Source organism: Salmo salar, chromosome ssa11 (genome assembly GCF_905237065.1).
Source record: "Salmo salar chromosome ssa11, Ssal_v3.1, whole genome shotgun sequence".
In the NCBI taxonomy this organism is placed as follows: domain Eukaryota; kingdom Metazoa; phylum Chordata; class Actinopteri; order Salmoniformes; family Salmonidae; genus Salmo; species Salmo salar.
Window position 1 is genome coordinate 63709982 of NC_059452.1, and position 25760 is coordinate 63735741.

The following is a 25760-nucleotide window of genomic DNA, read 5'->3' on the forward strand; positions in this document are numbered from 1 at the left end:
TTTCTGACAGAGGAGCTCGTGGGAAACATAGTACAGGAGACCAATCGCTATGCCTTGGAGCTACAGGAGAAGAGAGAGCCAGGAGTGAGGGGGAAACTCGCTAAATGGGTGACAACCACAATTAGTGAAATGTATACCTTCCTGGTGACAGTCCTCCTCATGGGGATAGTAAAGAAGAACTCCCTAAGAGACTACTGGAGCACAGATCCTATGTTTGCAACTCCCTTCTTTGCCACCCTCTTTTCCCAAGACCGCTTCCTAATTCTGCTGCGATGCCTGCATTTCGTCAACAATGCTACTGCCATCCTAAGTGACCCGTTATACAAAATAAGAATTGTTCTTATCAGCCTGACATCAGCATTTGGTCGGGTCTTTGTGCCATACAAGGACCTATGCATTGATGAGTCCCTGATGTTATGGAAAGGTAGGCTGGCGTTCCGTCAATATATTCCCTCCAAAAGGCACAGGTTTGGGGTCAAGTTCTTTGTCATGTGCGACGTGAAGACAGGATATGTCCTGGATATTATAGTGTACACAGGGTCTACCACTGACATCAAACATTATGAGGGGCTTGGGGTGTCTGGGTCCGTGGTGATGACCATGCTGGCTCCTCATCTCGGCAAGGGACACACTTTGTACGTGGACAATTGGTACAGCAGTCCCACACTCTTCCAGCATCTGCTCTCCAACAGCACAGGGGCCTGTGGCACAGTCAGGTCGAACAGGAAGGGGATGCCGGCATTCGGATGCAGGAAGATGCAGAGAGGGGAGGTGGAGTTCCAGGAGAACGGTCAACAGCTGGCAGTAAAGTGGCATGACAAAAGAGACGTCCATGTCCTCTCCACTGTCCATACAGCAACCATGTCGGCCACAGGAAGGTGGACCACCTGACGGGAGAGAGAAAGATAAAACCAGATTGTGTGCTAGACTATAACCTCAAAATGGGGGCCGTGGATAAGGCGGACATGATAAACAGCTTTGTGGAATGCACTCGGAAAACGACCAAGTGGTATAAGAAGATATTTTTCCAGCTGATCGACACTGCTGTCCTCAACGGCAGCATAGTTCACCGCCAACTAACAGGTGAGATGATTACTGAAACAGGTATTTTTGTAATTGGATGTACAGTTCACATACAAATCCATTATGCAATTACAGTGACAATATCTCACCAACCTACCCACTGCCTCATCATCCTCTAACTTTCCTCATCCTCCCCACTCCCTCATAGGTAAAGTAATTACCTACCAAAAATACAGAGAGAACCTCATGAGAGAGCTGTTGGAGGAGCACCACACCCCTCGGCGCCCCTCCACTGGGGGTCGCCCTGCTTTAGACAATCCCCTACGCCTCACTGCACGGCATTTTCCCTGCAAAGTCCCTCAAACTGCTGCTCAAGGTAGTCGCACACGGAGGCACTGCAAAGTCTGCCTGTCTGGCGCCAGGAGACGTAAGCAGAGGAAGATGACAAAATACATGTGTTTAGCTTGTGATACACCTCTATGTATTTCACCATGCTTTGAGGAGTATCACATGCTCAAGCATTATTGAGCACATCTGCAGCAATAAGTGACTGACTGACCTGACAGGTGACTTGACAGGTGACCTGCCATGATACTATGCCTTTAGAGGTGGGGGTGGAAATGCAGTTGTTGTTCAGTCACTGCATGAATATTAAATATGGGTTATGCATATTACATTTTTTGTCCTCTAGTAAAACAAGTTGTTGTTGAACCAACTACCAATACTTCAATAAAATAGACGACTATTACATATTGGCCTATGTGTTTTCTTGCTGTGTTTCCATCCAGTAAAACTGTTAAGGAGAGAACGTTAGCATACAAAAGCTGTCCTCAATCTTCAGCTCGAAAGATGTCCAGTTATGATATTGGCAAATACTGTTTGTGGTTTCTGAAAGTACAGAATAAAGAGGAATTATTAATTAGAATACAATATAAGGATATAGCAATAAAACAATATTACAAATAACATAATAAACACAGCTATAAAAATAGTTTATTGCATTGACAAAATCACAGATTTGAGTTATAACAGTAAGAAACTAACTTTTGAGCTCCACAAGGGGGCAAGGCAGGGCAGAACAGAGCCATGCTGAATAGACCAAATAAACAAACCATGGTCATATGTTTTATTTTATTTAACTAGGCAAGTCATTTAACAGCAAATTATTATTTACCTATGATGGCCTACACCGGCCAAACTCGGACAACGCTGGGCCAATTGTGCGCTGCCCTATGGGTCTCCCAATCACAGCCAGTTGTGATACAGCCTGGATTTGAACCAGGGTGTCTGTAGTGATGCCTCTAGCACTGAGATGCAGTGCCTTTGAGCGCTGCGCCACTAGGGAGTCATAAGGCCATGTAGCTTCAAAATACAACACAAGCTAATACTTCTCCGACGCAACTAGCATTGTTTTACAGAGCTAATAGAAGAATGTAGCTAGCTACCTAAGCATGATTGAATATAACACCATGAAGGTGGGCCTCCCTATGGCTCAATTGGTAGAGCATGGTGTTTGCAACGCCAGGGTTGTGGGTTCGATTCCCACAGGGGGCCAGTACGGAAGAAAAAAAAACGTATGAAATGTATTCATTCACTACTGTAAGTCGCTCTGGATAAGAGCGTCTGCTAAATGACTAAAATGAAAAGTTATAAAATGAGTAACGTCCCCTCGCTTATAAGAAGTATACATTATTCTCGCTACGGCATACAGAAACTATTATAACGTAATAAGGCACTTACTTAGAAACGCAGCATGGATTTGAACCAGGGAGTCTGTAGTGACGTCTCTAGCACCGTGCTGTGCCTTTGACCGCTGCGCCACTAGGGGAGTCATAAGGCCATGTAGCTTCAAAATACAACACAAGATAATACTTCTCTGACGCAATTAGCATTGTTTTACAGAGCTGATAGAAAAATGTAGCTAGCTACCTAAGCACGATTGAATATAACATAAAGGTTATAAAATGAGTAACGTTACCTCACGTGTCCGCGGTTATAAAGAATATACACAAATCTATTATGCTCCATACATACAGTACGCTACAATAGAAACGACATACATAAACTATTACAATGTAATAATGCACTTACTTTGATAGAAACGCACACATTTCCAAAGTTATTATTAGTAACGAAAACAATGAGGGCAACAGATGGAAAATGTGAACACGTGTGCAGATCCTTTTCTGACGGGAGATTAGCAAATGTCTGCAGACTTGAACTGCACAAACAATTGGAAAGTGCTTGGGGAATTTTGTCCGGGTCAGAAATGTCCCAAAAATGTAATTGTCCGCAAAAGTAAAAATGACTATTTTTATGTGAATGATTGAGGAGGCGGAACACACCTAAATTCAAACTGTTCTTAGAAAATAAAAACTTGTTAGAAAATCATTTGAAATTGAAGTTGAAACAGCCTATAAATAAAAACAGTCTGCGTGCTTTGGTTTGAGGGCAGCGCGGATTAAATGCACTGTTACGTAACAATCACATTCTGGAATGGAGAGAACATTCTAACATCACGTGCACAAAAAAACTCACGCTGTGGCAACCGTTAGAGATATTTGGAACTCACGCGTGAAAGGGTTAGTAAACTTCTGGAAAAAATTGTTTGACCAGATACAATGCTATTTTACACTAAACAAATTGACAACAGACTATTAGCATGCTTGTAGGAAAGGACTCTCAACAAGCACAGCACTTACACAAATGACTGATGATTGGCTGAGAGAAATTGATAATAAAATGATTGTGGCGGCTGTCTTGTTAGACTTCAGTGCAGCTTTTGACATTATTGATCATAGTCTGCTGCTGGAGAAACGTATGTGTTATGGCTTTACACCCCCTGCTATAATGTGGATAAAGAGTTGCTTGTCTAACAGAACACAGAGGGTGTTCTTTTAATGGAAGCCTATCAAATATAATCCAGTTAGAATCAGGAATACCCCAGGGTAGCTGTTTAGGACCCTTGCTTTTTACAATTTTTACTAACGACATGCCACTGACTTTGAGTAAAGCCAGAATTTCTATGTATGCGGATGACTCAACACTGTACACGTCAGCTACTACAGTGAATGAAATGACTGCAACACTCAACAAAGAGTTGCAGTTAGTTTCAGAGTGGGTGGCAAGGAATAAGTTAGACCTAAATATTTCTAAAACTAAAAGCATTGCATTTGGAACAAAACACTCACTAAACCCTAAACCTCAACTAAATCTTGTAATAAATAATGTGGAAATTGAGCAAGTTGAGATGACTAACTTGTTATGGATAGGGGTCAGTATTTTCACGGCCGGATAAAAAACGTACCCGATTTAATCTGATTATTACTCCTGCCCAGAAACTAGAATATGCATATAATTGGATAGAAAACACTCCAAAGTTTCTAAAACTGTTTGAATGGTGTCTGTGAGTATAACAGAACTCATTTGGCAGGCCAAAACCTGAGAAGATTCCAAACAGGAAGCACCCTCTCTGACTATTTCTTGGCCTTCTTGATCATCTCTATCCAAAACAGGGGATCTCTGCTGTAACGTGACATTTTCTAACGCTCCCATGGGCTCTCAGAAGGCGCCAGAATGTTGAATGATGACTTTGCAGGCCATGGCTGAAAAACAGTAGCGCATTTGGATAGTGGTCGATCTGAGAACAATGAGACTGGGGGCGAATGCACGAGACGACTCCATGTTTTAATTTTTTTGTCTTTGAATGAAAACAGGGTTTCCCGGTCGGAATATTATCGCTTTTTTACAAGAAAAATCGCATAAAAATTGATTTTAAACAGCGTTTGACATGCTTCGAAGTACGGTAATGTAATATTTTGACATTTTTTGTCACGAAACGCGCCGGGCGCGTCACCCTTCTTTACCCTTCGGATAGTGTCTTGAACGCACGAATAAAACGCCGCTATATGGATATAACTATGGATTATTTGGAACCAAACCAGCATTTGTTATTGAAGTAGAAGTCCTGGGAGTGCATTCTGACGAAGAACAGCAAAGGTAATCCAATTTTTCTTATAGTAAATCTGAGTTTGGTGAGTACCAAACTTGGTGGGTGTCAAAATAGCTAGCCATGATGGCCGGGCTATCTACTCAGAATATTGCAAAATGTGCATTCACCGAAAAGCTATTTTAAAATCGGACACCGTGATTGCATAAAGGAGTTCTGTATCTATAATTCTTAAAATAATTGTTATGTTTTTTGTGAACGTTTATCGTGAGTAATTTAGTAAATTCACCGGAAGTGTTCGGTGGGAATGCTAGTTCTGAACATTTACATTTACATTTAAGTCATTTAGCAGACGCTCTTATCCAGAGCGACTTACAAATTGGTGCATTCACCTTATGATATCCAGTGGAACAACCACTTTAAAATAGTGCATCTAAATCATTTAAGGGGGGGGGTTAGAAGGATTACTTTATCCTATCCTAGGTATTCCTTAAAGAGGTGGGGTTTCAGGTGTCTCCGGAAGGTGGTGATTGACTCCGCTGTCCTGGCGTCGTGAGGGAGCTTGTTCCACCATTGGGGTGCCAGAGCAGCGAACAGTTTTGACTGGGCTGAGCGGGAACTGTGCTTCCTCAGAGGTAGGGGGGCCAGCAGGCCAGAGGTGGATGAACGCAGTGCCCTTGTTTGGGTGTAGGGCCTGATCAGAGCCTGAAGGTATGGAGGTGCCGTTCCCTTCACAGCTCCGTAGGCAATCACCATGGTCTTGTAGCGGATGCGAGCTTCAACTGGAAGCCAGTGGAGAGAGCGGAGGAGCGGGGTGACGTGAGAGAACTTGGGAAGGTTGAACACCAGACGGGCTGCGGCGTTCTGGATGAGTTGTAGGGGTTTAATGGCACAGGCAGGGAGCCCAGCCAACAGCGAGTTGCAGTAATCCAGACGGGAGATGACAAGTGCCTGGATTAGGACCTGCGCCGCTTCCTGTGTGAGGCAGGGTCGTACTCTGCGAATGTTGTAGAGCATGAACCTACAGGATCGGGTCACCGCCTTGATGTTAGTGGAGAACGACAGGGTGTTGTCCAGGATCACGCCAAGGTTCTTAGCACTCTGGGAGGAGGACACAAGGGAGTTGTCAACCGTGATGGCGAGATCATGGAACGGGCAGTCCTTCCCCGGGAGGAAGAGCAGCTCCGTCTTGCCGAGGTTCAGCTTGAGGTGGTGATCCGTCTCCACACTGATATGTCTGACAGACATGAACGTCACATGCTAATGTAAAAAGCTGGTTTTTGATATAAATATGAACTTGATTGAACAAAACATGCATGTATTGTATAACATAATGTCCTAGGAGTGTCATCTGATGAAGATCATCAAAGGTTAGTGCTGCATTTAGCTGTGGTTTTGTTTTTTGTGACATTATATGCTAGCTTGAAAAATGGGTGTCTGATTATTTCTGGCTGGGTACTCTGCTGACATAATCTAATGTTTTGCTTTCGCTGTAAAGCATTTTTGAAATAGGACAGTGTGGTTAGATAAAGGAGAGTCTTGTCTTTAAAATGGTGTAAAATAGTCATATGTTTGAAAAATTGAAGTTTTGGGATTTTTGAGGAATTTGTATTTCGCGCCACGCCTATCATTGGATATTGGAGCAGGTGTTCCGCTAGCGGAACGTCTAGATGTAAGAGGCTAAGCTGCTTGGAGTAACACTAGATTGTAAACTGTCATGGTCAAAACATATTGATGCAGTAGTAGCTTAGACGGCGAGAAGTCGTCAACACTATCAACAAGGCAGGTCCTACAAGCCCTAGGTTTGTCGCACCTTGACAACTGTTCAGTCATGTGATCAGGTGCCACAAAAAATGACTTAGGAAAATTGCAATTGGCTCAGAACAGGGCAACACGGCTGGCCCTTGGATGTGCACAGAGAGCTAATATTAATAATATGCATGTCAATCTCTCCTGGCTGAAAGTGGAGAGAGGTATTGAGGTATTTATGAGAGGTATTGACATGTTGAATGCACCGAGCTGTCTGTCTAAACTACTGGCACACAACTCGGACACCCATGCGTACCCCACAAGACATGCCACAAGAGGTCTCTTCACAGTCCCCAAGTCCAGAACAGACTATGTGAGGCACACAGTACTACATAGAGCTATGACTACATGGAACTCTATTCCACATGGAGATAACACTCCCTCAAGTAACTGATGCAAGCTGTAAAATTAGATTTAAAAAACAGGTAAAAAAAACACCTTATGGAACAGCGGGGACTGTGAAGCAACACAAACATTGGCACAGACACATGCATACACACACACACATAGACACACACACACAAACGATAACATACGCACTATACATACACATGGATTTAGTAATGTAGATATGTGGTAGTGGTGGAGTAGGGGCATGAGGGCACACAGTATGTTTTGAAATCTGTGAATGTATTGTAATGTTTTAAAATTGTATAAACTGCCTTAATTTAGCTGGACCCCAGGAAGAGTAACTGCTGCTTTGACATCAGCTAATGGGGATCCATAATAAATACAAATGCAAACTTACAGTGATGGGCACTCTCGAATGTCGTAATCATAAGCTACCCCAATTTTCTCTGTTTCCTATTTCTATCATGTTAAATGTTAGCCACTATTATCAGACCCGGCGTCAGGGGGCAGTTGAAATCGATGAGGGGGCTACATTTTTCGGGGTTCTTGCATTGGAATTATATTGCATTCTGCTTATATCACGCTATATCACAATACACATAAAGTTCAAATGCAGAGACTCTTGACATCATTGAGTGCTTTTGAAGTGACAGGCTACAGATTTCACGACAACCTATCTCCCTTGCGCTGTTTCAGCGTAAAATAAGGACCTTCTAGCAGTGTTTGCCACACACCCTCCCCTTATTCTGGTCTCGACATTTTAAATTATGTTCGAGACACATTCCTCACACATAAGCAGTAACCTCAAACATTGCCAGGACATAGCAGTGGTCATTTTCCCTTCAAATTAAATCCTTACGGTTCAGTATTTTCTGACCACCCCTCTTAAATGCACACACTACCCAAACTTGTGACAGCAAGGCAGAATGGTACATGATACATATTGACCAACATGGTTTGTCCATTTGGTGAATGTAGATAAGTGGAGCAAAAAAGGAACATCATAGCAGTTGCACCGAGGCAGATGAACTCTTTGCCCAGGCCCTAAACACTGTCCACTAACTTTTTGGCAACGTGAGGGCACAAACTTCCCCACATGGGCCTTTGTTGAAGCAGGTAAGGGAGTGTTCTCTCCAGAACGATGCACAGCGAACCCTGGGGTTGTCTCCAGACCCCCCAGCAGTGACACAACTTCCGTTTCAAAACAAGGAACATTTTTGCAGTGCAGTCATTTTCTCTCCAAGCTTGGGGAAAGGGTCAGAGCACACCCTCTCCTCTCTAGGCTCTGGAGAGAGCTTGTTCATAATCAATTCAGTATCCGTCAATGTCGGGATGAAAACCTCACACACCCCATCATAGGGCCCATTATAAGTACAGCAGAGGAGCAGGAAAGAGACAGTTCAGCCTCCAACACGGCGTCCTCACCAGGGCCTGACTGGTAAACTTGACTCCGCCCTTATAAACTTAATTCAAATATTACAAGCGGAGGCGTATCACATTACTCACTTAGCCTACCAAATAGATGAGAAGTGTTTTTTCCTGCTTTATATTGTTATGGAGCAGTTGTGGAACAGTTTGAACCCGATGCATTGCGCAATATTTGGCCGTGTCATCACACAGTTCCATGGTTAGTGCAAGCAATAGATGAGGGTATAGCCTACTATTGAACACTATTCTCCCTACTATAATTCTATGTACACTAATCTTCCAACATTACCATGGGTTGAAGAACTGAATGTGGACATTTTCAGAATGAATAAAAACCACCATTTGCGTAAAGGCTCTCCAAACCAGTTTTTTATGATTCATTAATACTTTCCTCAACTGAAATAATCTACAAAATCAAAGTATTTTCTAATCTACCAATTGGTGCTGAAACGGAGACAAAATGTAATATGTATATATTTAGATGGCTTTCTTTCATTGATCCCTAATATTCTGAATATATTCTCGTGAGTGTGTCAACAAGATTCTAACTAAAAGGCACACCGTATTTAAAGGGATGGCTTAAGATAAATGTACTGAAAACCCTATTGAATGGAAACTCCACAAGAAAATCTGTTGGCCAGCAAGTGGGAGGGTTTTCAGCGGTTGAATTCAATTTATTCAGAGCTCGCAAGGTATCCACACCTGCAGAGCGCATTATGCGACTAAATATGGTAAGTCTGAATGCTAAATACTGAGAAGTGCGTAGGAAAGGTGTGTGTAGGAAAGGCATACATTTCCTATGTCTGAATCGCCCTGTTGTGATTAGTCTCGGTCAGTTGGCGGTTGATAGAATGATAACCCGTCCTGTTACATGATTGCCTGCGAATCACCTCGCTCACTGGATGATTGTCGCTGGATTCAACAAGGAAAGCGGTTCTGTGATCTTGAACCGTAAATCAGCAGTGGACAATGTATTGTAGTGCAACATTAACTACAATAGGACAACTGAGGCTCAGGTTGAACATGTAGAGCAACCTGGGTTTAAGTGCCATTTTAATCCTTTAGATACTTTGTGGTTTTGTTCTAGCCTGCTTGGAGTGCAAGATAGGCAGTTTTAGCAAATTTGGGACTACTCTATTGGTCCATTAAGCCGGACAAGCTCAATTAAGCCCAGCTGAAGTATTTGAAATTATTTCTACAAGTATTTGAAGCCAGGTTTGCAATAGACATGTTTTAACGTGTTTACAGCTTACGTCAGTGTCTGAAGCAGCCAGTGTTTTGCCGTCATTTAAGAGAAGCAATTAATTCCCCTCTTCTGTCTACCCTCTTCATTCTCCTTTGTCTCCCCTCAGCTGGAGCAACTGCCGCAGCGAGAGTGCCTTCTCTCACAGCTGCTCTGTCTTGGTGATGTCATCAACGAAGAACAGCCGGCACGCCACGCCCATCCACCGGGGTCGTTTGGACGCCACGGCCGGCGCCAGAGACCTGAGTGTCTACCTAAAGAACACCCAAGACACGCCAAACTCCTTCAGGGACACACCGTACAGAGACAGGTAGGAGAAAGATTCCCTAATGTAGCTAATGGTGCTACGTGCTGCTTTACACACAATAACCCCCCTTCAGCCCATACAACTAATTGAGGGCTTGTGACTAATGATAGTGTCTGCCACTTCTTAATGACCTGAGTTAAATAGAGATATCCATTTAAGAATAATGTGTATTTTAGAGATTATACTTGATAATCATTTTTAGGGAATAACGTTAACTTGATATATTATGGCATTTTTTTAATAAATATACAGTAAACCAAGATTTAATCCAAGATTTGTGGTATTTCCATTGCAATGGTATCATTTTCTTTCTTCTGAATGAAATAGTTATTTTTTTAATTATTAGAGGTTTCCTATGAGCTGTCCTATTGTAACGATCTGCATTGAGAGTCAGGAAGCAAGTTCAGGGAGTGTTTTAATAAATAAACACAACATAATGCAAAACAAGAAACACGAACAACGCACAGACAAGAAACAGAAAAAATAATGCCTGGGGAATGAACCAAAGGGAGTGACATATATAGGGAAGGTAATCAGGGAAGTGATGGAGTCCAGGTGAATCTGATGATGTGCAGGTGCGCATAACGCTGGTGACAGGTGTGTACCATAATGAGCAGCCTGGAGACCTAGAGGCCGGAGAGGGAGCACACATGACACCTATATTTAGACTTCACAAACAGTCCCTCCTAGATCAAACCTAATGGACAATGATGACTTCATATATCCTCATTAGTAAACCAATGTGGTGCTGATGAGCGCAGATGTAACCGTGTTGTCAGAGTCGAGCTGTGCAGCAAAGGTCACAGGGCACACTGTGTCAGAGAGGACCCATCTGTGCACATAACTCTAATGACTGGCTGGGGCAGACGGAGACGAATGCTCCAGTGTTCTTTACATCAGTGTCTCTGTCCTCCCCACACATACTAAGAGAAAAGCCTATACAGTCCTACACCTGATTGATGAAATGGATCGGGAATGAATGTGTATCCTGAACGAGAGTAGAGGAATGTAAAAAATAAAGTATTTGAGTGGAGACTGGTGAATTGCACTGCACTTCAGTAAAGGAGCCTACGCTCATTGGATGTGCACTTGAGGATTTGACTGTACCAATAGGGAACAAAATGCAATGCTATGGATTTAGTTAATTTAGCTAAAAAGCATGTGTTAACAGTATGTGTCCCTAATAAGGATTCTAGTGGTGTCCATACATACAGTTGTGTTTTCTCACTTTTATGTTCCTAATCGATAGTGGATTCTCTTTTGGTTCTGTCTGTCAGGTATGTATCAGCAATGACCACCTCAACGCGCCTGTCTCCTGTGGAGTTGCTCTCTCCCATGACCCTGGCCTGCCCTCCTTCTGAGATCTCGGCCCCACTGTCCAGCCTGGCCACCTCAGTCCCCTCGGTGGCAGTCAGCCCCTCTGGCGAAGAGGAGCACCCCCTGCTGTTCACCACCCCGCTGTGGCCCCGTGACAAGCCGCCGCGCCCCGACCACCACCACAGCCAGTCCAAAAGGAACTCTGCCCACTACAACTATGGCCACAAGGCCCACAGCCCCCCGCCCAGCCCGCTGAGGATTGTTGAGAGCGACAACTACGAGACCACGCAGGAGTACGAGGCGGTCGCCGCCACGGTTGTGGTACCAACCGTTCCTCCGCAAAGCCTCCCTAAAAAACTCACAAACAGCAGCAATGGCCACCGTGCCAATAGCACAAAGCCCAACGGCCACGTGGCGGGCCACAAAACGGAGTCAAACGACCGAGTCAGCTGTACGGCGAGGAGCAGCTCGGAGAGCGACACGGAGGAGGACTTTCGCATGGGAGAGGACACGCCCTTCCTGAGCTTACAGGACTCCATGGCTGCAGGTGTGGAGGCGCCCAAAGACAGTTGCAGAACTTACCCAGCACTCCGACTCTCCCCACAGGATGACCTGCAAGCCAGGTTTTCCAGCATCATCGCCAACCAAGATCCAATTGCTGTATAATGTCAAAAATGAAAATATCGCTTAGAAAAATACTTATGTCAGATTCAAAAATAAATAGTCACTACTAAACTTTTATTTTCTATAAATTCAATATTTACAAAAAAGAAAGAAAATGTTTATTTTAGCGAAGTAGTGAATAAAGTATTTTAGAAGTAAATAGAAATGTGTACAAATATGCTCATGTCATGAAAGAAAGTGCCATACACTACTATATACCAATGGTTCACAGTATTTCAATGGAGAAAAATATCAATGGTGCCATTAATTTCCATATGGTGTGCTTAAGGGAACTGCATCACGACTCTGGTCCATATATTCTTAACTTTAATCTCGCTGTTGGCATTTCTACCTGACCCTTAAAACAAAAGAATCCACCAGCACTATGCATTACCTATAATGACCTGTATGAACTACTCACTGTAAGCTCAATACAATGGTATTCTACTGAATCTGCGGTGTTGCTTATGTGTTCAAGTGCATGTCATTTTCTCCTCATTTACAGTAATGCAGTCATAGCCTACTAACAGAGGTGCATACAACAAAGTATTTATTGTTTACCTAACACAGCACCAAAATATGATACAGGATTTCAAGTTTTCCCCACTCACTTTTGGTTGACTCAAATGGTAAAAGAAAATTTGATTAGTATTTTTTTATGCTATTCTTGGCCCGTTAGCTAATAACACATGAATTACCAAGTCAATCACCTAGGAAGAATGTTGAATGTGTAATCTGATTAACATGATTAAATATTTGTAAGTCATGAGGGGGGCCAAAATAAAAAGTAACAGTCAGTATCTGGTGTGGCCACTAGCTGCATTAAGTACTGCAGTAGATCTACTCCTCATGGACTGCACCAGATTTGCCAGTTCTTACATTTACAGTTCTTGCTGTGAGATGTTACCCCACTCTTCCACCAAGGCACCTGCAAGTTCCCAGACATTGGCCCTAGCCCTCACCCTCCGATCCATCAGGTCCCAGACGTGCTCAATGGGATTGAGGAGGGTCATGTCAGGGTGAGCCTACAGGAAGGGTACCACATGAGGGAGGAGGATGTCTTCCCTCTAACGCGCAGCGTTGAGATTGCCTGCAATGACAACAAGCTCAGTCCGATAATGCTGTGACACACCACCCCAGACCATGACGGATCCTGCACCTCTAAATCTATCCCGCTCCAGAGTACAGGCCTCGGTGTAACGCTCATTCCTTCGACGATAAATGCCAATCCAACCATCACCCCTGGTGAGACAAAACCTTAACTCGTCAGTGAAGAGCACTTTTTACCAGTCGTGTCTGGTTCAGCGACGGTGGGTTTGTGCCCATAGCCGATGTTGTTGCCGGTGATGTCTGTTGAGGACCTGCCTTACAACAGGACAACAAGCCCTCAGTCCAGCCTCTCTCAGCCTATTGCGGACAGTCTGAGCACTGATGGAGGGATTGTGCATTCCTGGTGTAACTCGGGCAGTTGTTGTTGCCATCCTGTACTTGTCCCGCAGGTGTGATGTTCGGATGTACCGATCCTGTGCAGGTGTTGTTACACGTGGTCTGCCACTGCGAGGACGATCAGCTGTCCATCCTGTCTCCCTGTAGCTCTGTCTTAGGCGTCTCACAGTACGGACATTGCAATGTATTGCCCTGGCCACATCTGCAGTCCTCATGCCTCCTTGTAGCATACCTAAGGCATGTTCATGGAGATGAGCAGGGACCCTGGGCATCTTTCTTTTGGTGTTTTTCAGAATCAGTAGAAAGGCCTTTTTAGTGTCCTAACCTCTTACATCTAGACGTTCCACTAGCGGAACACCTGCTCCAATATCCAATGATGGGCTTGGCGCGAAATACAAACTCCTCTAAAATCCGAAAACTTCAATTTTTCAAACATATGACTATTTCATAGCATTTTAAAGACAAGACTCTCCTTTATCTAACCACACTGTCCGATTTCAAAAAGGCTTTACAGCGAAAGCAAAACATTAGATTATGTCAGCAGAGTACCCAGCCAGAAATAATCAGACACCCATTTTTCAAGCTAGCATATAATGTCACAAAAAACAAAACCACAGCTAAATGCAGCACTAACCTTTGATGATCTTCATCAGATGACACACCTAGGACATTATGTTATACAATACATGCATGTTTTGTTCAATCAAGTTCATACTCATATCAAAAACCAGCTTTTTACATTAGCATGTGACGTTCAGAACTAGCATACCCCCCGCAAACCTCCGGTGAATTTACTAAATTACTCACGATAAACGTTCACAAAAAACATATTTATATCAAAAACCAGCTTTTTACATTAGCATGTGACTAGCATGTGACTAGCATTCCCACCGAACACTGCCGGTGAATTTACTAAATTACTCACGATAAACGTTCACAAAAAGCATAACAATTATTTTAAGAATTATAGATACAGAACTCCTTTGTGCAATCGAGGTGTTCGATTTTAAAATAGCTTTTCGGTGAAAGCACATTTTGCAATATTCTGAGTACATAGCCCGGCATCACAGGGCTAGCTATTTAGACACCCAGCAAGTTTAGCCTTCACCAAAGTCAGATTTATTATTAGAAAAATGTTATTACCTTTGCTGTCTTCGTCAGAATGCACTCCCAGGACTTCTACTTCAATAACAAATGTTGGTTTGGTTCAAAATAATCCATCGTTATATCCAAATAGCGGCGTTTTGTTCGTGCATTCAAGACACTATCCGAAGTGTAAATAAGGGTCACGAGCATGGCGCAATTCGTGACTAAATATTTCTAAATATTTCATTACCGTACTTCGAAGCATGTCAACCGCTGTTTAAAATCAATTTTTATTTCATTTTTCTCGATAAAAAAGCGATAATATTCCGACCGGGAATCTGCGTTTAGGTAAACAGACAAAAGAAAACAAAGCATGGGGTCGACGCGGGTACGAGCCTGAGTCTCACAGTACTGTAACCAGCCACTACCCAAACGCGCTACTTTTTTTCAGCCAGAGCCTGCAAAGCCACGATTCAGCTTTTTGCCGCCTTCTGAGAGCCCATGGGAGCCGTAGGAAGTGTCACGTAACAGCAGAGATCCTCTGTAATGGATAGAGATAATCAAGAAGGGCAAGAAATTGTCAGACAGGGCACTTCCTGCATGGAATCTTCTCTGGTTTTGGCCTGCCAAATGAGTTCTGTTATACTCACAGACACCATTCAAACAGTTTTAGAAACTTTGGAGTGTTTTCTATCCAAAGCTAATAATGATATGCATATTCTAGTTTCTGTGCAGGAGTAATAATCAGATTAAATCGGGTACGTTTTTATCCGGCTGTGAAAATACTGCCCCCTAGCCATAACAGGCTAAGTTTTCATAACTGTGACCTTCATTGCCTACCATCTGTGAGTTGTTAGTTTCTTAACGGCCGTTCCACAGGTGCATGTTCAAGCATGGGAAACGGTGTTTAAACCCTTTACAATGAAGATCTGTGAAGTTATTTGGAGTTTAAGAATTATCTTTGAAAGACATGGTCCTGAAAAAGGACATTTATTTTTTGCTGAGTTTAGAAGAATTAATAAAATAAAATAAAAATAATTGGTTAAATTGGGTAATGGTTAGTATCTTGGGACATTTACTGAATGCACTATGTATATCCTTGCCATTATTCTGTGTATTGCGTTCTATATAATAGATGTATTTTCTCTGGTTAAGCAATACTCTATGATTCTTGCTCTCACTATAGTCACATCTCATGACTTGCAAGTCCAAATTGTTGAGATATGTACTGAATGAATGATTGAATATATGACTCTTTCAACAACACATCTGTGCGTAGTGCATTCTGGGGATCAAAGATAAAGCAACAATTTGAAATAAGGTACAAAGCAAAAGCTTTTTCATTTGTTTCAATTGTGTTTTAGTATGCTAGTCAATTTCTGCATTTTGTCCTTCTAAACAGTTTGGATAATGTAAACATTTTGGATGTTACATTACCCAAACTGTTCTTTCGTGTGAAAACAGTACATATTTGTTTTCAACTGTCCGACTTTGAGTTATCTCTGTGTAATATCATCGACATTAACATATTTTATTATATTTATATTTATGTTATATCACAAGGATACATTTAGGAGTCATGCTAGACAGGAACCACATGAGATATGGGTTGAATGAGTATTCATGGCCTGCCGAAGACTGTCACCAATAATTTATAACTATTATGAATAGGTAACTAGACACATTTTATTTACTACAGGATCATTTCTGGGGCTTCATAACCAACCCGTAAAGATTCATTGTTTCCAAATGGTAATTTCGTCTTAACAATCGACAGTCTTCAATCTGCTTGTCGCCAACATTAGCATGACACTATGGTATGAAGGATTTTCCCCCCCTAAATTATACGTTTGAAATGATGATGGCCCAATCTGAAATGTATCAACAGATTTATATTTTTTTATATTATTTATTTTGTGTTTATTTTGTGGTCCTTATTTTATCTTTTAATTACAGATTACATATTTTAATCAGCGTTTTATATATTTGGTTGGTATATACACTGCTCCAAAAAATAAAGGGAACACTTAAACAACACAATGTAACTCCAAGTCAATCACACTTCTGTGAAATCAAACTGTCCACTTAGGAAGCAACACTGACTGACAATACATTTCACATGCTGTTGTGCAAATGGAATAGACAACAGGTGGAAAGTATAGGGAATTAGCAAGACACCCCCAATAAAGGAGTGGTTCTGCCGGTGGGGACCACAGACCACTTCTCAGTTCCTATGCTTCCTGGCTGATGTGTTGGTCACTTTTGAATGCTGGCGGTGCTTTCACTCTAGTGGTAGCATGAGACGGAGTCTACAACCCACACAAGTGGCTCAGGTAGTGCAGCTCATCCAGGATGGCACATCAATGCGAGCTGTGGCAAAAAGGTTTGCTGTGTCTGTCAGCGTAGTGTCCAGAGCATGGAGGCGCTACCAGGAGACAGACCAGTACATCAGGAGACGTGGAGGAGGCAGTAGGAGGGCAACAACCCAGCAGCAGGACCGCTACGTCCGCCTTTGTGCAAGGACGAGCAGGAGAGGCACTGCCAGAGCCCTGCAAAATGACCTCCAGCAGGCCACAAATGTGCATGGGTCTGCTCAAACGGTCAGAAACAGACTCCATGAGGGTGGTATGAGGGCCCGACGTCAACAGGTGGGGGTTGTGCTTACAGCCCAACACCGTGCAGGACGTTTGGCATTTGCCAGAGAACACCAAGATTGGCAAATTCGCCACTGGCGCCCTGTGCTCTTCACAGATGAAAGCAGGTTCACACTGAGCACGTGACAAACGTGACAGAGTCTGGAGACGCCGTGGAGAACGTTCTGCTGCCTGCAACATCCACCAGCATGACCGGTTTGGTGGTGGGTCAGTCATGGTGTGGGGTGGCATTTCTTTGGGGGGCCGCACAGCCCTCTATGTGCTCGCCAGAGGTAGCCTGACTGCCATTAGATACCGAGATGAGATCCTCAGACCCCTTGTGAGACCATATGCTGGTGCGGTTGGCCCTGGGTTCCTCCTAATGCAAGACAATGCTAGACCTCATGTGGCTGGAGTGTGTCAGCAGTTCCTGCAAGAGGAAGACATTGATGCTATGGACTCATGCTCCTCATCAGGAGCATGCCCAGGTGTTATAGGGAGGTCATACAGGCACGTGGAGGCCACACACACTACTGAGCCTCATTTTGACTTGTTTTAAGGACATTACATCAAAGTTGGATCAGCCTGTAGTGTGGTTTTCCACTTTAATTTTGAGTGTGACTCCAAATACAGACCTCCATGGGTTGATAAATTGGATTTCCATTGATTCTTTTTGTGTGATTTTGTTGTCAGCACATTCAACTATGTAAAGATAAAAGTATTTAATAAGATTATTTCTTTCATTCAGATCTAGGATGTGTTGTTTAAGTGTTCCCTTAATTTTTTTGAGCAGTATATTTGAAAAGTGTGGAACTTTTATATTTTGGAACCATTGCGTTTCTCTGTCCCCATTATATATATGTCGTCTTCAATATGGGGTCAAACGTCTGTTTGCCTTTAAGCATTGACACCGGTATGTTGTTCAACATAAATGAATTCAAATAAAAAATGCACAAGTAATTTGAGTGTACATACACACTGATGATTAGCTGTGGCTAGAAACCAGAACAAAATCTCCCGTCAATCACATCTTGATATACCCCTTGATGAATTGCTGTCAATTTATGTAAACACCAAAAATATAAAAAATATTAAACCAATGTTTTGTGTTTGAGGATCACCACCTCAAAGACTTTGACTCTGTCTTAAATATTTTCCAAAACCAGTGGCTTAAAGTACTTAAGTAGTACTTTAAGTATTTTACTTATGTATTTTTGGGGGGTATCTGTACTTTACTTTAGTATTTTTTTTTACAACTTTTAATTCACTACATTCCTAAAGAAAATGTACTTTTCACTCCACACATTTTCCATGACACCCTAAAGTACTCATTATATTTTTATAATTTTTTTTTTTTTTTAAATGTAACCTTTATTTAACTAGGCAAGTCAGTTAAGAACAAATTCTTATTTACAATGATGGCCTACTGGGAAACAGTGGGTTAACTGCCTTGTTCAGAGGCAGAACGACAGATTTTTACCTTGTCAGCTCGAGGATTCGATCCAGCAACCTTTCGGTTATTGGCTCAATGTTTTTCTTATTTTGTTGCATTACAACCTGCAATTTAAATTGATTTTTATTTGGATTTCATGTAATGGACATACACAAAATAGTCCAAATTGATGAAGTGAAATGAAAAAAATAACTTTATTCAAAATATACAACAAAAAAAAGGAAAGTTGGTGCATGCATATGTATTCACCCCCTTTGCTATGAAGCCCCTAAATAAGATCTGTTGTAACCAATTACCTTCAGAAGTCACATAATTAGTTAAATAAAGTTCACCTGTGTGCAATCTAAGTGTCACATGACCTGTCACATGATCTCAATATATATACACCTGTTCTGAAAGGCCCCAGAGTCTGCAACACCACAAAGCAAGGGGCACCACCAAGCCAGCAGCACCATGAAGACCAAGGAGCTCTCCAAACAGGTCAGGGACAAAAATGTGGAGCAGTACAGATCAGGGTTGGGTTATAAAAAAATATCAGAAACTTTGAACATCCCACGGAGCACCATTAAATCCATTATTATAAAATCGAAAGAATATGGCACCACAACAAACCTGCCAAGAGAGGGCCGCCCACCAACACTCATGGACCAGGCAAGGAGGGCATTAATCAGAGGCAACAAAGAGACCAAAGATAACCCTGAAGGAGCTGCAAAGCTCCACAGTGGAGATTGGAGTATCTATCCATAGGACCACTTTAACCTGTCAAGGTATAGGGGGCAGTATTTTCGATTTCGGATGAAAAGCGTGCCCAGAGTAAACGGCCTAATACTCGGGCCCAGAGTCAACTATTTGCATATCATTAGTAGATTTGGATAGAAAACACTCTGAAGTTTCTAAACCTGTTTGAATGGTGTCTGTGAGTATAACAGAACTCATATGGCAGGCAAAAACCTGAGAAAATTCCAAGAAGGAAGTGGCCTGTCTGCGAATTTGTAGTTCTTCTTTTGGTTCTCTATCGAAACTACAGTATCCGTGGGGTTACGTTGCACTTTCTAAGGCTTCCATTGGCTCTCTAAAGCGTACAGAAAGCGGATTGAGGCGTCTCCTGTCTCTGGGCAGAGTATGGTAGCACAGTTTGTCAGTGGTCTGCCTGTGACTAAGAGATTGGAGATGCGCATTCACGAGACCATGATGTTTTTTATTTTTGTCTTTGAATGAATACACCATTGTCCGATTGGAATATTATTGCTATTTTACGAGAAAAATCGCATAAAAATTGATTTTAAACAGCGTTTGACATGCTTCCAAGTACGTTAATGGAACATTTAGATTTTTTTTTGTCTTGATATGCACTCGTGCGTTACCCTTTGGATAGTGACCTGAACGCACAAAGAAAACGGATGTATTTGGACATAACTATGGATTATTTGGAACAAAAACAACATTTCTTGTGGAAGTAGCAGTCCTGGGAGTGCATTCTGACGAAGATCAGCAAAGGTAATAACATTTTTCTAATAGTAATTCTGAGTTTAGTAAGCCCCGAATTTGGCGGGTGTCAAAATAGCTAGCCTTGATGGCTGAGCTATGTACTCAGAACATTGCAAAATGTGCTTTCGCCGAAAAGCTATTTTAAAATCTGACATAGCGATTGCATAAAGGAGTTCTGTATCTATAATTCTTAAAATAATTTATGTATTTTGTCAACGTTTATCATGAGTAATTTAGTAAATTCACCGGAAGTTTTCGGTGGGGATACATTTTCTGAACATCACACGCCAATGTAAAAAGCTGTTTTTTTATATAAATATGAACTTGATTGAACAAAACATGCATGTATTGTATAACATAATGTCCTAGGAGTGTCATCTGATGAAGTTCATCAAAGGTTAGTGCTTCATTTAGCTGTGTTTTGGGTTTATGTGACATATATGCTTGCTTGGAAAATGGCTGTGTGATTATTTGTGGCTATGTACTCTCCTAACATAATCTAATGTTTTGCTTTCGCTGTAAAGCCTTTTTGAAATCGGACAATGTGGTTAGATTAACAAGAGTCTTGTCTTTCAAATGGTGTAAAATAGTCATATGTTTGAAAAATTGAAATTTTAGCATTTTTGAGGTTTTGTATTTCGCGCCACGTGGTTCCACAGGCTGTTGAATAGAGTGAGACGGTGATGTCCCACCTAGCCCATAGAGGTTAAGCCATACACTCCACAGAGCTGGGCTTTACGGAAGAGTGGCCAGAAAAAAGCCATTGCTTAATGAAAAAAAATAAGCAAACACATTTGGTGTTTGCCAAAAGGCATGTGAGAGCTCCCCAAACACATGGAAGAAGGTACTCTGGTCAGATGAGATTAAAATTGAGCTTTTTGGCCATCAAGGAAAACACTATGTCTGGCGCAAACCCAACACCTCTCATCATCCTCATCACCTCTCATTTTCCATCGGCAGGGACTGAGAAACTAGTCAGAATTGAAGGATGGCGCTGAATACAGGGAAATTCTTGTGGGAAACCTGTTTCAGTCTTCCAGAGATTTGAGACTAGGATGGAGGTTCACCTTTCAGCAGTACAATGACCCTAAGCATACTGCTAAAGCAACACTCTAGTGGTTTAACCTGTCTGGGAACCTGGGACGCTTGCGTCCCACCCTAGTCAACAGCCAGTGGAATCGCGTCGCGCGAAATATAAATACCTCATAAATGCTATAACTTCAATTTCTCAAACATATGACTATTTTACACCATTTTATAGATACACCTCTCCTGAATCGAACCACGTTGTCCGATTTCAAAAAGGCTTTACAGCAAAAGCAAAACATTAGATTATATTAGGAGAGTACCCAGCCAAAAATAATCACACTGCCATTTTCAAAGCAACTAGCATGCATCACAAATACCCAAAACACAGCTAAATGCAGCACTAACCTTTGACAATCTTCATCAGATGACATTCCTAGGACATCATGTTACACAATACATGCATTTTTTGTTCGATAAAGTTCATATTTATATATAAAAACAGCATTTTACATCGGCGCGTGACATTCAGAAAATATTTTCCCTCAAATGCTTCCGGTGGATCAGCACTACAATTTACAAAATTACTATTCGAAAACGTTGTTAAAATTTGATATTGTCATTCAAAGAATTATAGATTAACATCTTGTGAATGCAACCGCATCGCCAGATTTAAAAATAACTTTACTGGGAAATCACACTTTGCAATAAACAAGGTGCTATGCTCAGAAAAATAGGCTAGGCGATACAGGTTAGCGCCATCTTGGAACCATCTAAAATCAAATATACTATTGTAAATATTCCCTTACCTTTGATTATCTTCACTTCCAGGAATCCCAGGTCCACAACAAATGTAGTTTTGTTCGAAAAAGTTCATAATTGATGTCCCAATAGCTCCTTGTTAGCGCGTTCCGAAGGCTACTCATAATGTAAGAGGCGCGCTGGACCTGTCGTCACGAATGTGCAAAAAAATATATATTTACGTTCGTTGAAACATGTCAAACGTTGTATAACATAAATCTTTAGGGCCTTTTTCAATCAGAGCTTCAATAATATTCAAGGCGGACGATTGCATTGTCTTACTAAACGTTTCGGAACAAAAGGGTACGCGCGTCATAGTAGTAATGGCCCTCCCCCTATGACCAAATTTCCAGGCCTCTCGTTCGGTCAGTTTCTACCGGAGAAGACTCAAACCACTTTGTAAAGACTGTTGACATCTGGTGGAAGCCTTAGGAAGTGCTAAATGAATCCTAACTCACGGTGTGTTTCATAGGCAAAGTGTTGAAGGTCATTCCACAAATCAGATTTCCACTTCCTGCATGGAATCTTCTCAGGTTTTGGCATGCCAAATGAGTTCTGTTATACTCACAGACACCATTCAAACAGTTTTACAAACTTCAGAGTGTTTTCTATCCAAATCTACTAATAATATGCATATTCTAGTTTCTGGGCCAGAGTAGTAACCTGTTGAAATTGGGTACGTTTTTCATCCGGCCGTGAAAATACTGCCCCCTATCCCCAACAGGTTTTAACTTCACCTGGGAAAGATGTGTGCTATGTGTGCTAAGATGTGTGCTAGGTGTGCTATGTTATGTTGGATAAGGTATTGATGTTGTACAACAGACTGTAGGAGGAGGGGAAACTACCAGGCAGCTGGAAGGAGGCAGTAGTGGTACCAATCCGGAAGCCAGGGAAGGACCCAACGAGGCCAACAAGCTATAGGCTAATAGCTTTAACATCACATGTATGTAAGATTATGGAACGTATGATTATGGAGAGGCTAACTTATTTCCTTGAGAGCAGGGGGCTAGTATCGCCACATCAGATTGGGTACAGGAAGGGAAGGGGAACTGTGGACCCAGTGCTCTGCTTAGAAGCAGAGGTCAGGAATGCTCAGGTGAACAAGGAGACTGTTGTAACTGTCTTTTTTGATGTGGAGAAGGCGTATGATATGATGTGGAAGCAGAGGTTGTTAATCAAGCTATATGGGGTAGGGGGAAGAACATACAACTGGATAAAGGATTTCCTGTTTGGAAGGTCTGTCGAGGTGAAGGTGGGGAAGTCTCTATCAGGCAGCTACCTGGTGGAAAACGGTACACCACAGGGGAGCGTGATTAGTCCTCTGTTGTTCTCAATCATGATCAATGATTTTTACTCTCAGGTACGGATGGATATTGGGAGGTCGTTATTTGCAGAAGAGTGCCATACATAGTCAGGAAGGTACAGGAAGCAATTGATGAGGTGGAGCGGTGGGCATTATTGTGGCGATTCAGGTTCTCTGTAGATAACTCAGTGTTTTCTACCAGGAGATAGGTGGGAGATGAGGTATGCTTGAGGTTATATGGGAGAAACTTGGAGAGGGTGGGGGCCTTCAGGTTCCTTATGGGTGTACTTTGATACTAGATTGACCTGGGCAGAACACATTGAGAGAGTGGTGGGAAAGTGTAAGAAGGTACTAAATGTGATGCGCTGTCTGACGGGGAAGGAGTGGGGGGCTGGGCGTTCCTCATTGAGGACCATGTATGTTGCATTGATCCGATCTGTAATAGACTATGGCACTATAGCGTATGGTTCGGCAACCCAGACTTCATTGGAAAGGCTAGATGCCATGCAGGGACAAAGACTCTTGAATATGTAGTGAATATGAATATGTAGAATATGTAGTGGGGTGTTTCTGACCTCCCCAGTGGCTGCACTATAGTTGGAGATGGGGGCTATGCCATTGCAGATTAGGAGACAGCAGCTGGCAATTAATTATTGGGTCAACCTACAGGGACATGGGGTGTCTCATCCTGCGAATGGGATTTTACAGGCATGCTGGGAACATGAGCGAAGACAGAATACAAGCTTTGGGTGGGTAGGTAATCCCCAGGCGAAGTTGATGGGACTGTATGGGAGGGAGTTTAGTCCAACGGTAGCTATTCCTGTAAAACCACCATGGCTACTCCCTCTTCCAGTAGTTGATCTAGAAGTGTTGGAGAGACTACAGAAAGATATGGAGGGTGTTGATCCATCTGATTGGTTTAAGAAACATCTGGATACTGTGTATCCGGATGTTGTGGCCATTTACACAGATGGTTCAAAAGATCCAAGGACAGGACGTACTAGGTCAGCATTTCTAGTGTAGGAATGTGGGGTGGCAGTCAGGAAACGTATTACAGATCATCTGGCTGTATATACGAAGGAGCTGATTTGCCTTGCAGTGGGTGGAGGAGCCAGACAGAGTAGTTATTTGTTCTGATTCATGTGCAGTGTTGATGAGTCTCCAGTCCTTTAGCTCACATAGCAGAGAAGACCTGCTTTATGAGGTGTCATAAACCCATGGCAGGATTAGACAGATGGGTATACAGATAAGATTTACTTGGGTCCCAGCCCATGTGGGGGTGGAGGGGAATGAGGAAGTTGATGTACTGGCTAAACAAGCTCTAAGTAGTGGGGATGTTGTAGTTTCAATGAGCAAGGCAGAGGCTAAAAGCCTGATATGGACAGTGATGGTGCAGAGATGGCAGGAGCAGTGGAATAGAGATACTAAGGGCAGGCATTTATTTCAAGTACAGAGGAAAGTTGGGGAGGATGGCCGGAATGGACAGAAGAGAGGAGGCTATTTTTGCACGATTAAAGGTGGGACACAGCCAGTTGAATAAGACCTTAAATGTGACAGGAAAGCATCCAACAGGAAAGTGTGAGTATTGCCAGGAAACGGAGACCGTGGAGCATGTATTGCTACAATGTGGGCAGTATCAAAGGGAAAGAGAAAGGCTAATATCTATCATGAGGGAGAAGGGGATACAGGAAATTAGTTTAAAGAGTATATTGAGTAGAATGCCAATAGATATGGTCTCAAATATATATAAATATTTTTTTTTATATTTTTTGCCTTTATTTAACCAGGAAAAGCCCATTGAGACCCAGAGTCTATTTTTCAAGGGAGACCTGGCCAAGAAGGCAGCAACAATCAATACATTACATAATTAAAACATACAACAATACAACACAACATGATCCAGCCTAAAAAAAGTATTTACACTCCTCCGTAACAGTCTCCCATCAGTATTTTAAATTCATTCAGTGGCACTAACATATCTAGATGAAGCATGAATTGTAGACTATTCCATGCCTCTGGTGCACAAGAAGAGGAGGCAGTCTTGCCTAATACTTTATTTTTTTGAGAGCAACGGGGCTGGCAGGTACGATTTAGTTTCTCCCTGTCTCTGGCCCACCACACTCCAGTACAATAGGTGGCGTAATGCACCATAACGTTGGATGTCAACCGGCGACAAACCCCACCGAAGAAATAATAGTATAGGTGTACAGTACAGGCCAATACTTGATCCAGGCCTGTTAAAACACTTACTCCATTAATCAGGTGTGTTAAGAGCAATTCAGTTTGTAACAAAAGCATGCAAAAGCATGTAGCTCTCCAGGAGGAAGGTTGGCCATCCCTGCTCTAGTGTACTGTGTTGGGACTCAATTTGGTTCATCTGTCGTCTCACGTTGTTTGTTCCAAAGTTTCACATTATTGTATTACCAACAGGACA

At 42.4% G+C, this 25760-nt stretch overlaps 2 protein-coding genes and 1 long non-coding RNA gene across 8 annotated transcripts in view; 2 read left to right on the forward strand and 1 right to left on the reverse strand.

Annotated features, from left to right (window-relative positions):
* Positions 1-13034, forward strand: part of LOC106562892 (pro-neuregulin-1, membrane-bound isoform) — a 104176-nt gene extending 91142 nt beyond the window's left edge. For 2 of the 5 annotated variants that reach the window (XM_045689827.1, XM_014127963.2), the window contains 2 exons: positions 9913-10113; positions 11388-13032. In XM_045689827.1, coding sequence (XP_045545783.1) covers positions 9913-10113; positions 11388-12093 — 907 coding nt within the window. In that variant the 3' untranslated portion in view covers positions 12094-13032. Of the gene's footprint in view, positions 1-9912; positions 10114-11387 lie in introns of all 5 variants that reach the window. The other 3 variants (XM_045689829.1, XM_045689826.1, XM_045689828.1) reach the window with 3 other exon arrangements.
* LOC123725179 (uncharacterized) lies at positions 874-3484 on the reverse strand. 2 transcript variants are annotated; one of them, XR_006757619.1, is made up of 5 exons: positions 3115-3484; positions 2764-2844; positions 1773-1911; positions 1249-1663; positions 874-887 (listed from the first exon to the last, which is right to left on the reverse strand). It is a non-coding gene; the product is annotated as an uncharacterized lncRNA (long non-coding RNA). The 2 variants fall into 2 exon arrangements; XR_006757618.1 differs by lacking the exon at positions 874-887 and having other exon boundaries at positions 1292-1431; positions 1583-1663; positions 3115-3453.
* Positions 894-1551, forward strand: LOC123725178 (piggyBac transposable element-derived protein 4-like). Its single transcript, XM_045689830.1, has 2 exons — positions 894-1083; positions 1232-1551. The coding sequence occupies exons 1-2, from the start codon at positions 942-944 to the stop codon at positions 1549-1551; spliced, it is 462 nt and encodes a 153-aa protein (XP_045545786.1). The 5' UTR covers positions 894-941.
* Positions 13035-25760: the final 12726 nt, after the last annotated feature.

What these genes read in the sequence shown, in the direction of transcription:
- LOC123725178 (XM_045689830.1), top strand. Translation starts at nt 942, where the DNA reads ATGGGGGCCGTGGATAAGGCGGACATGATAAACAGCTTTGTGGAATGC. An exon ending in AGTTCACCGCCAACTAACAG is followed by an intron (nt 1,084 to 1,231) that starts GTGAGATGATTA and finishes ACTCCCTCATAG; the next exon opens with GTAAAGTAATTACCTACCAA.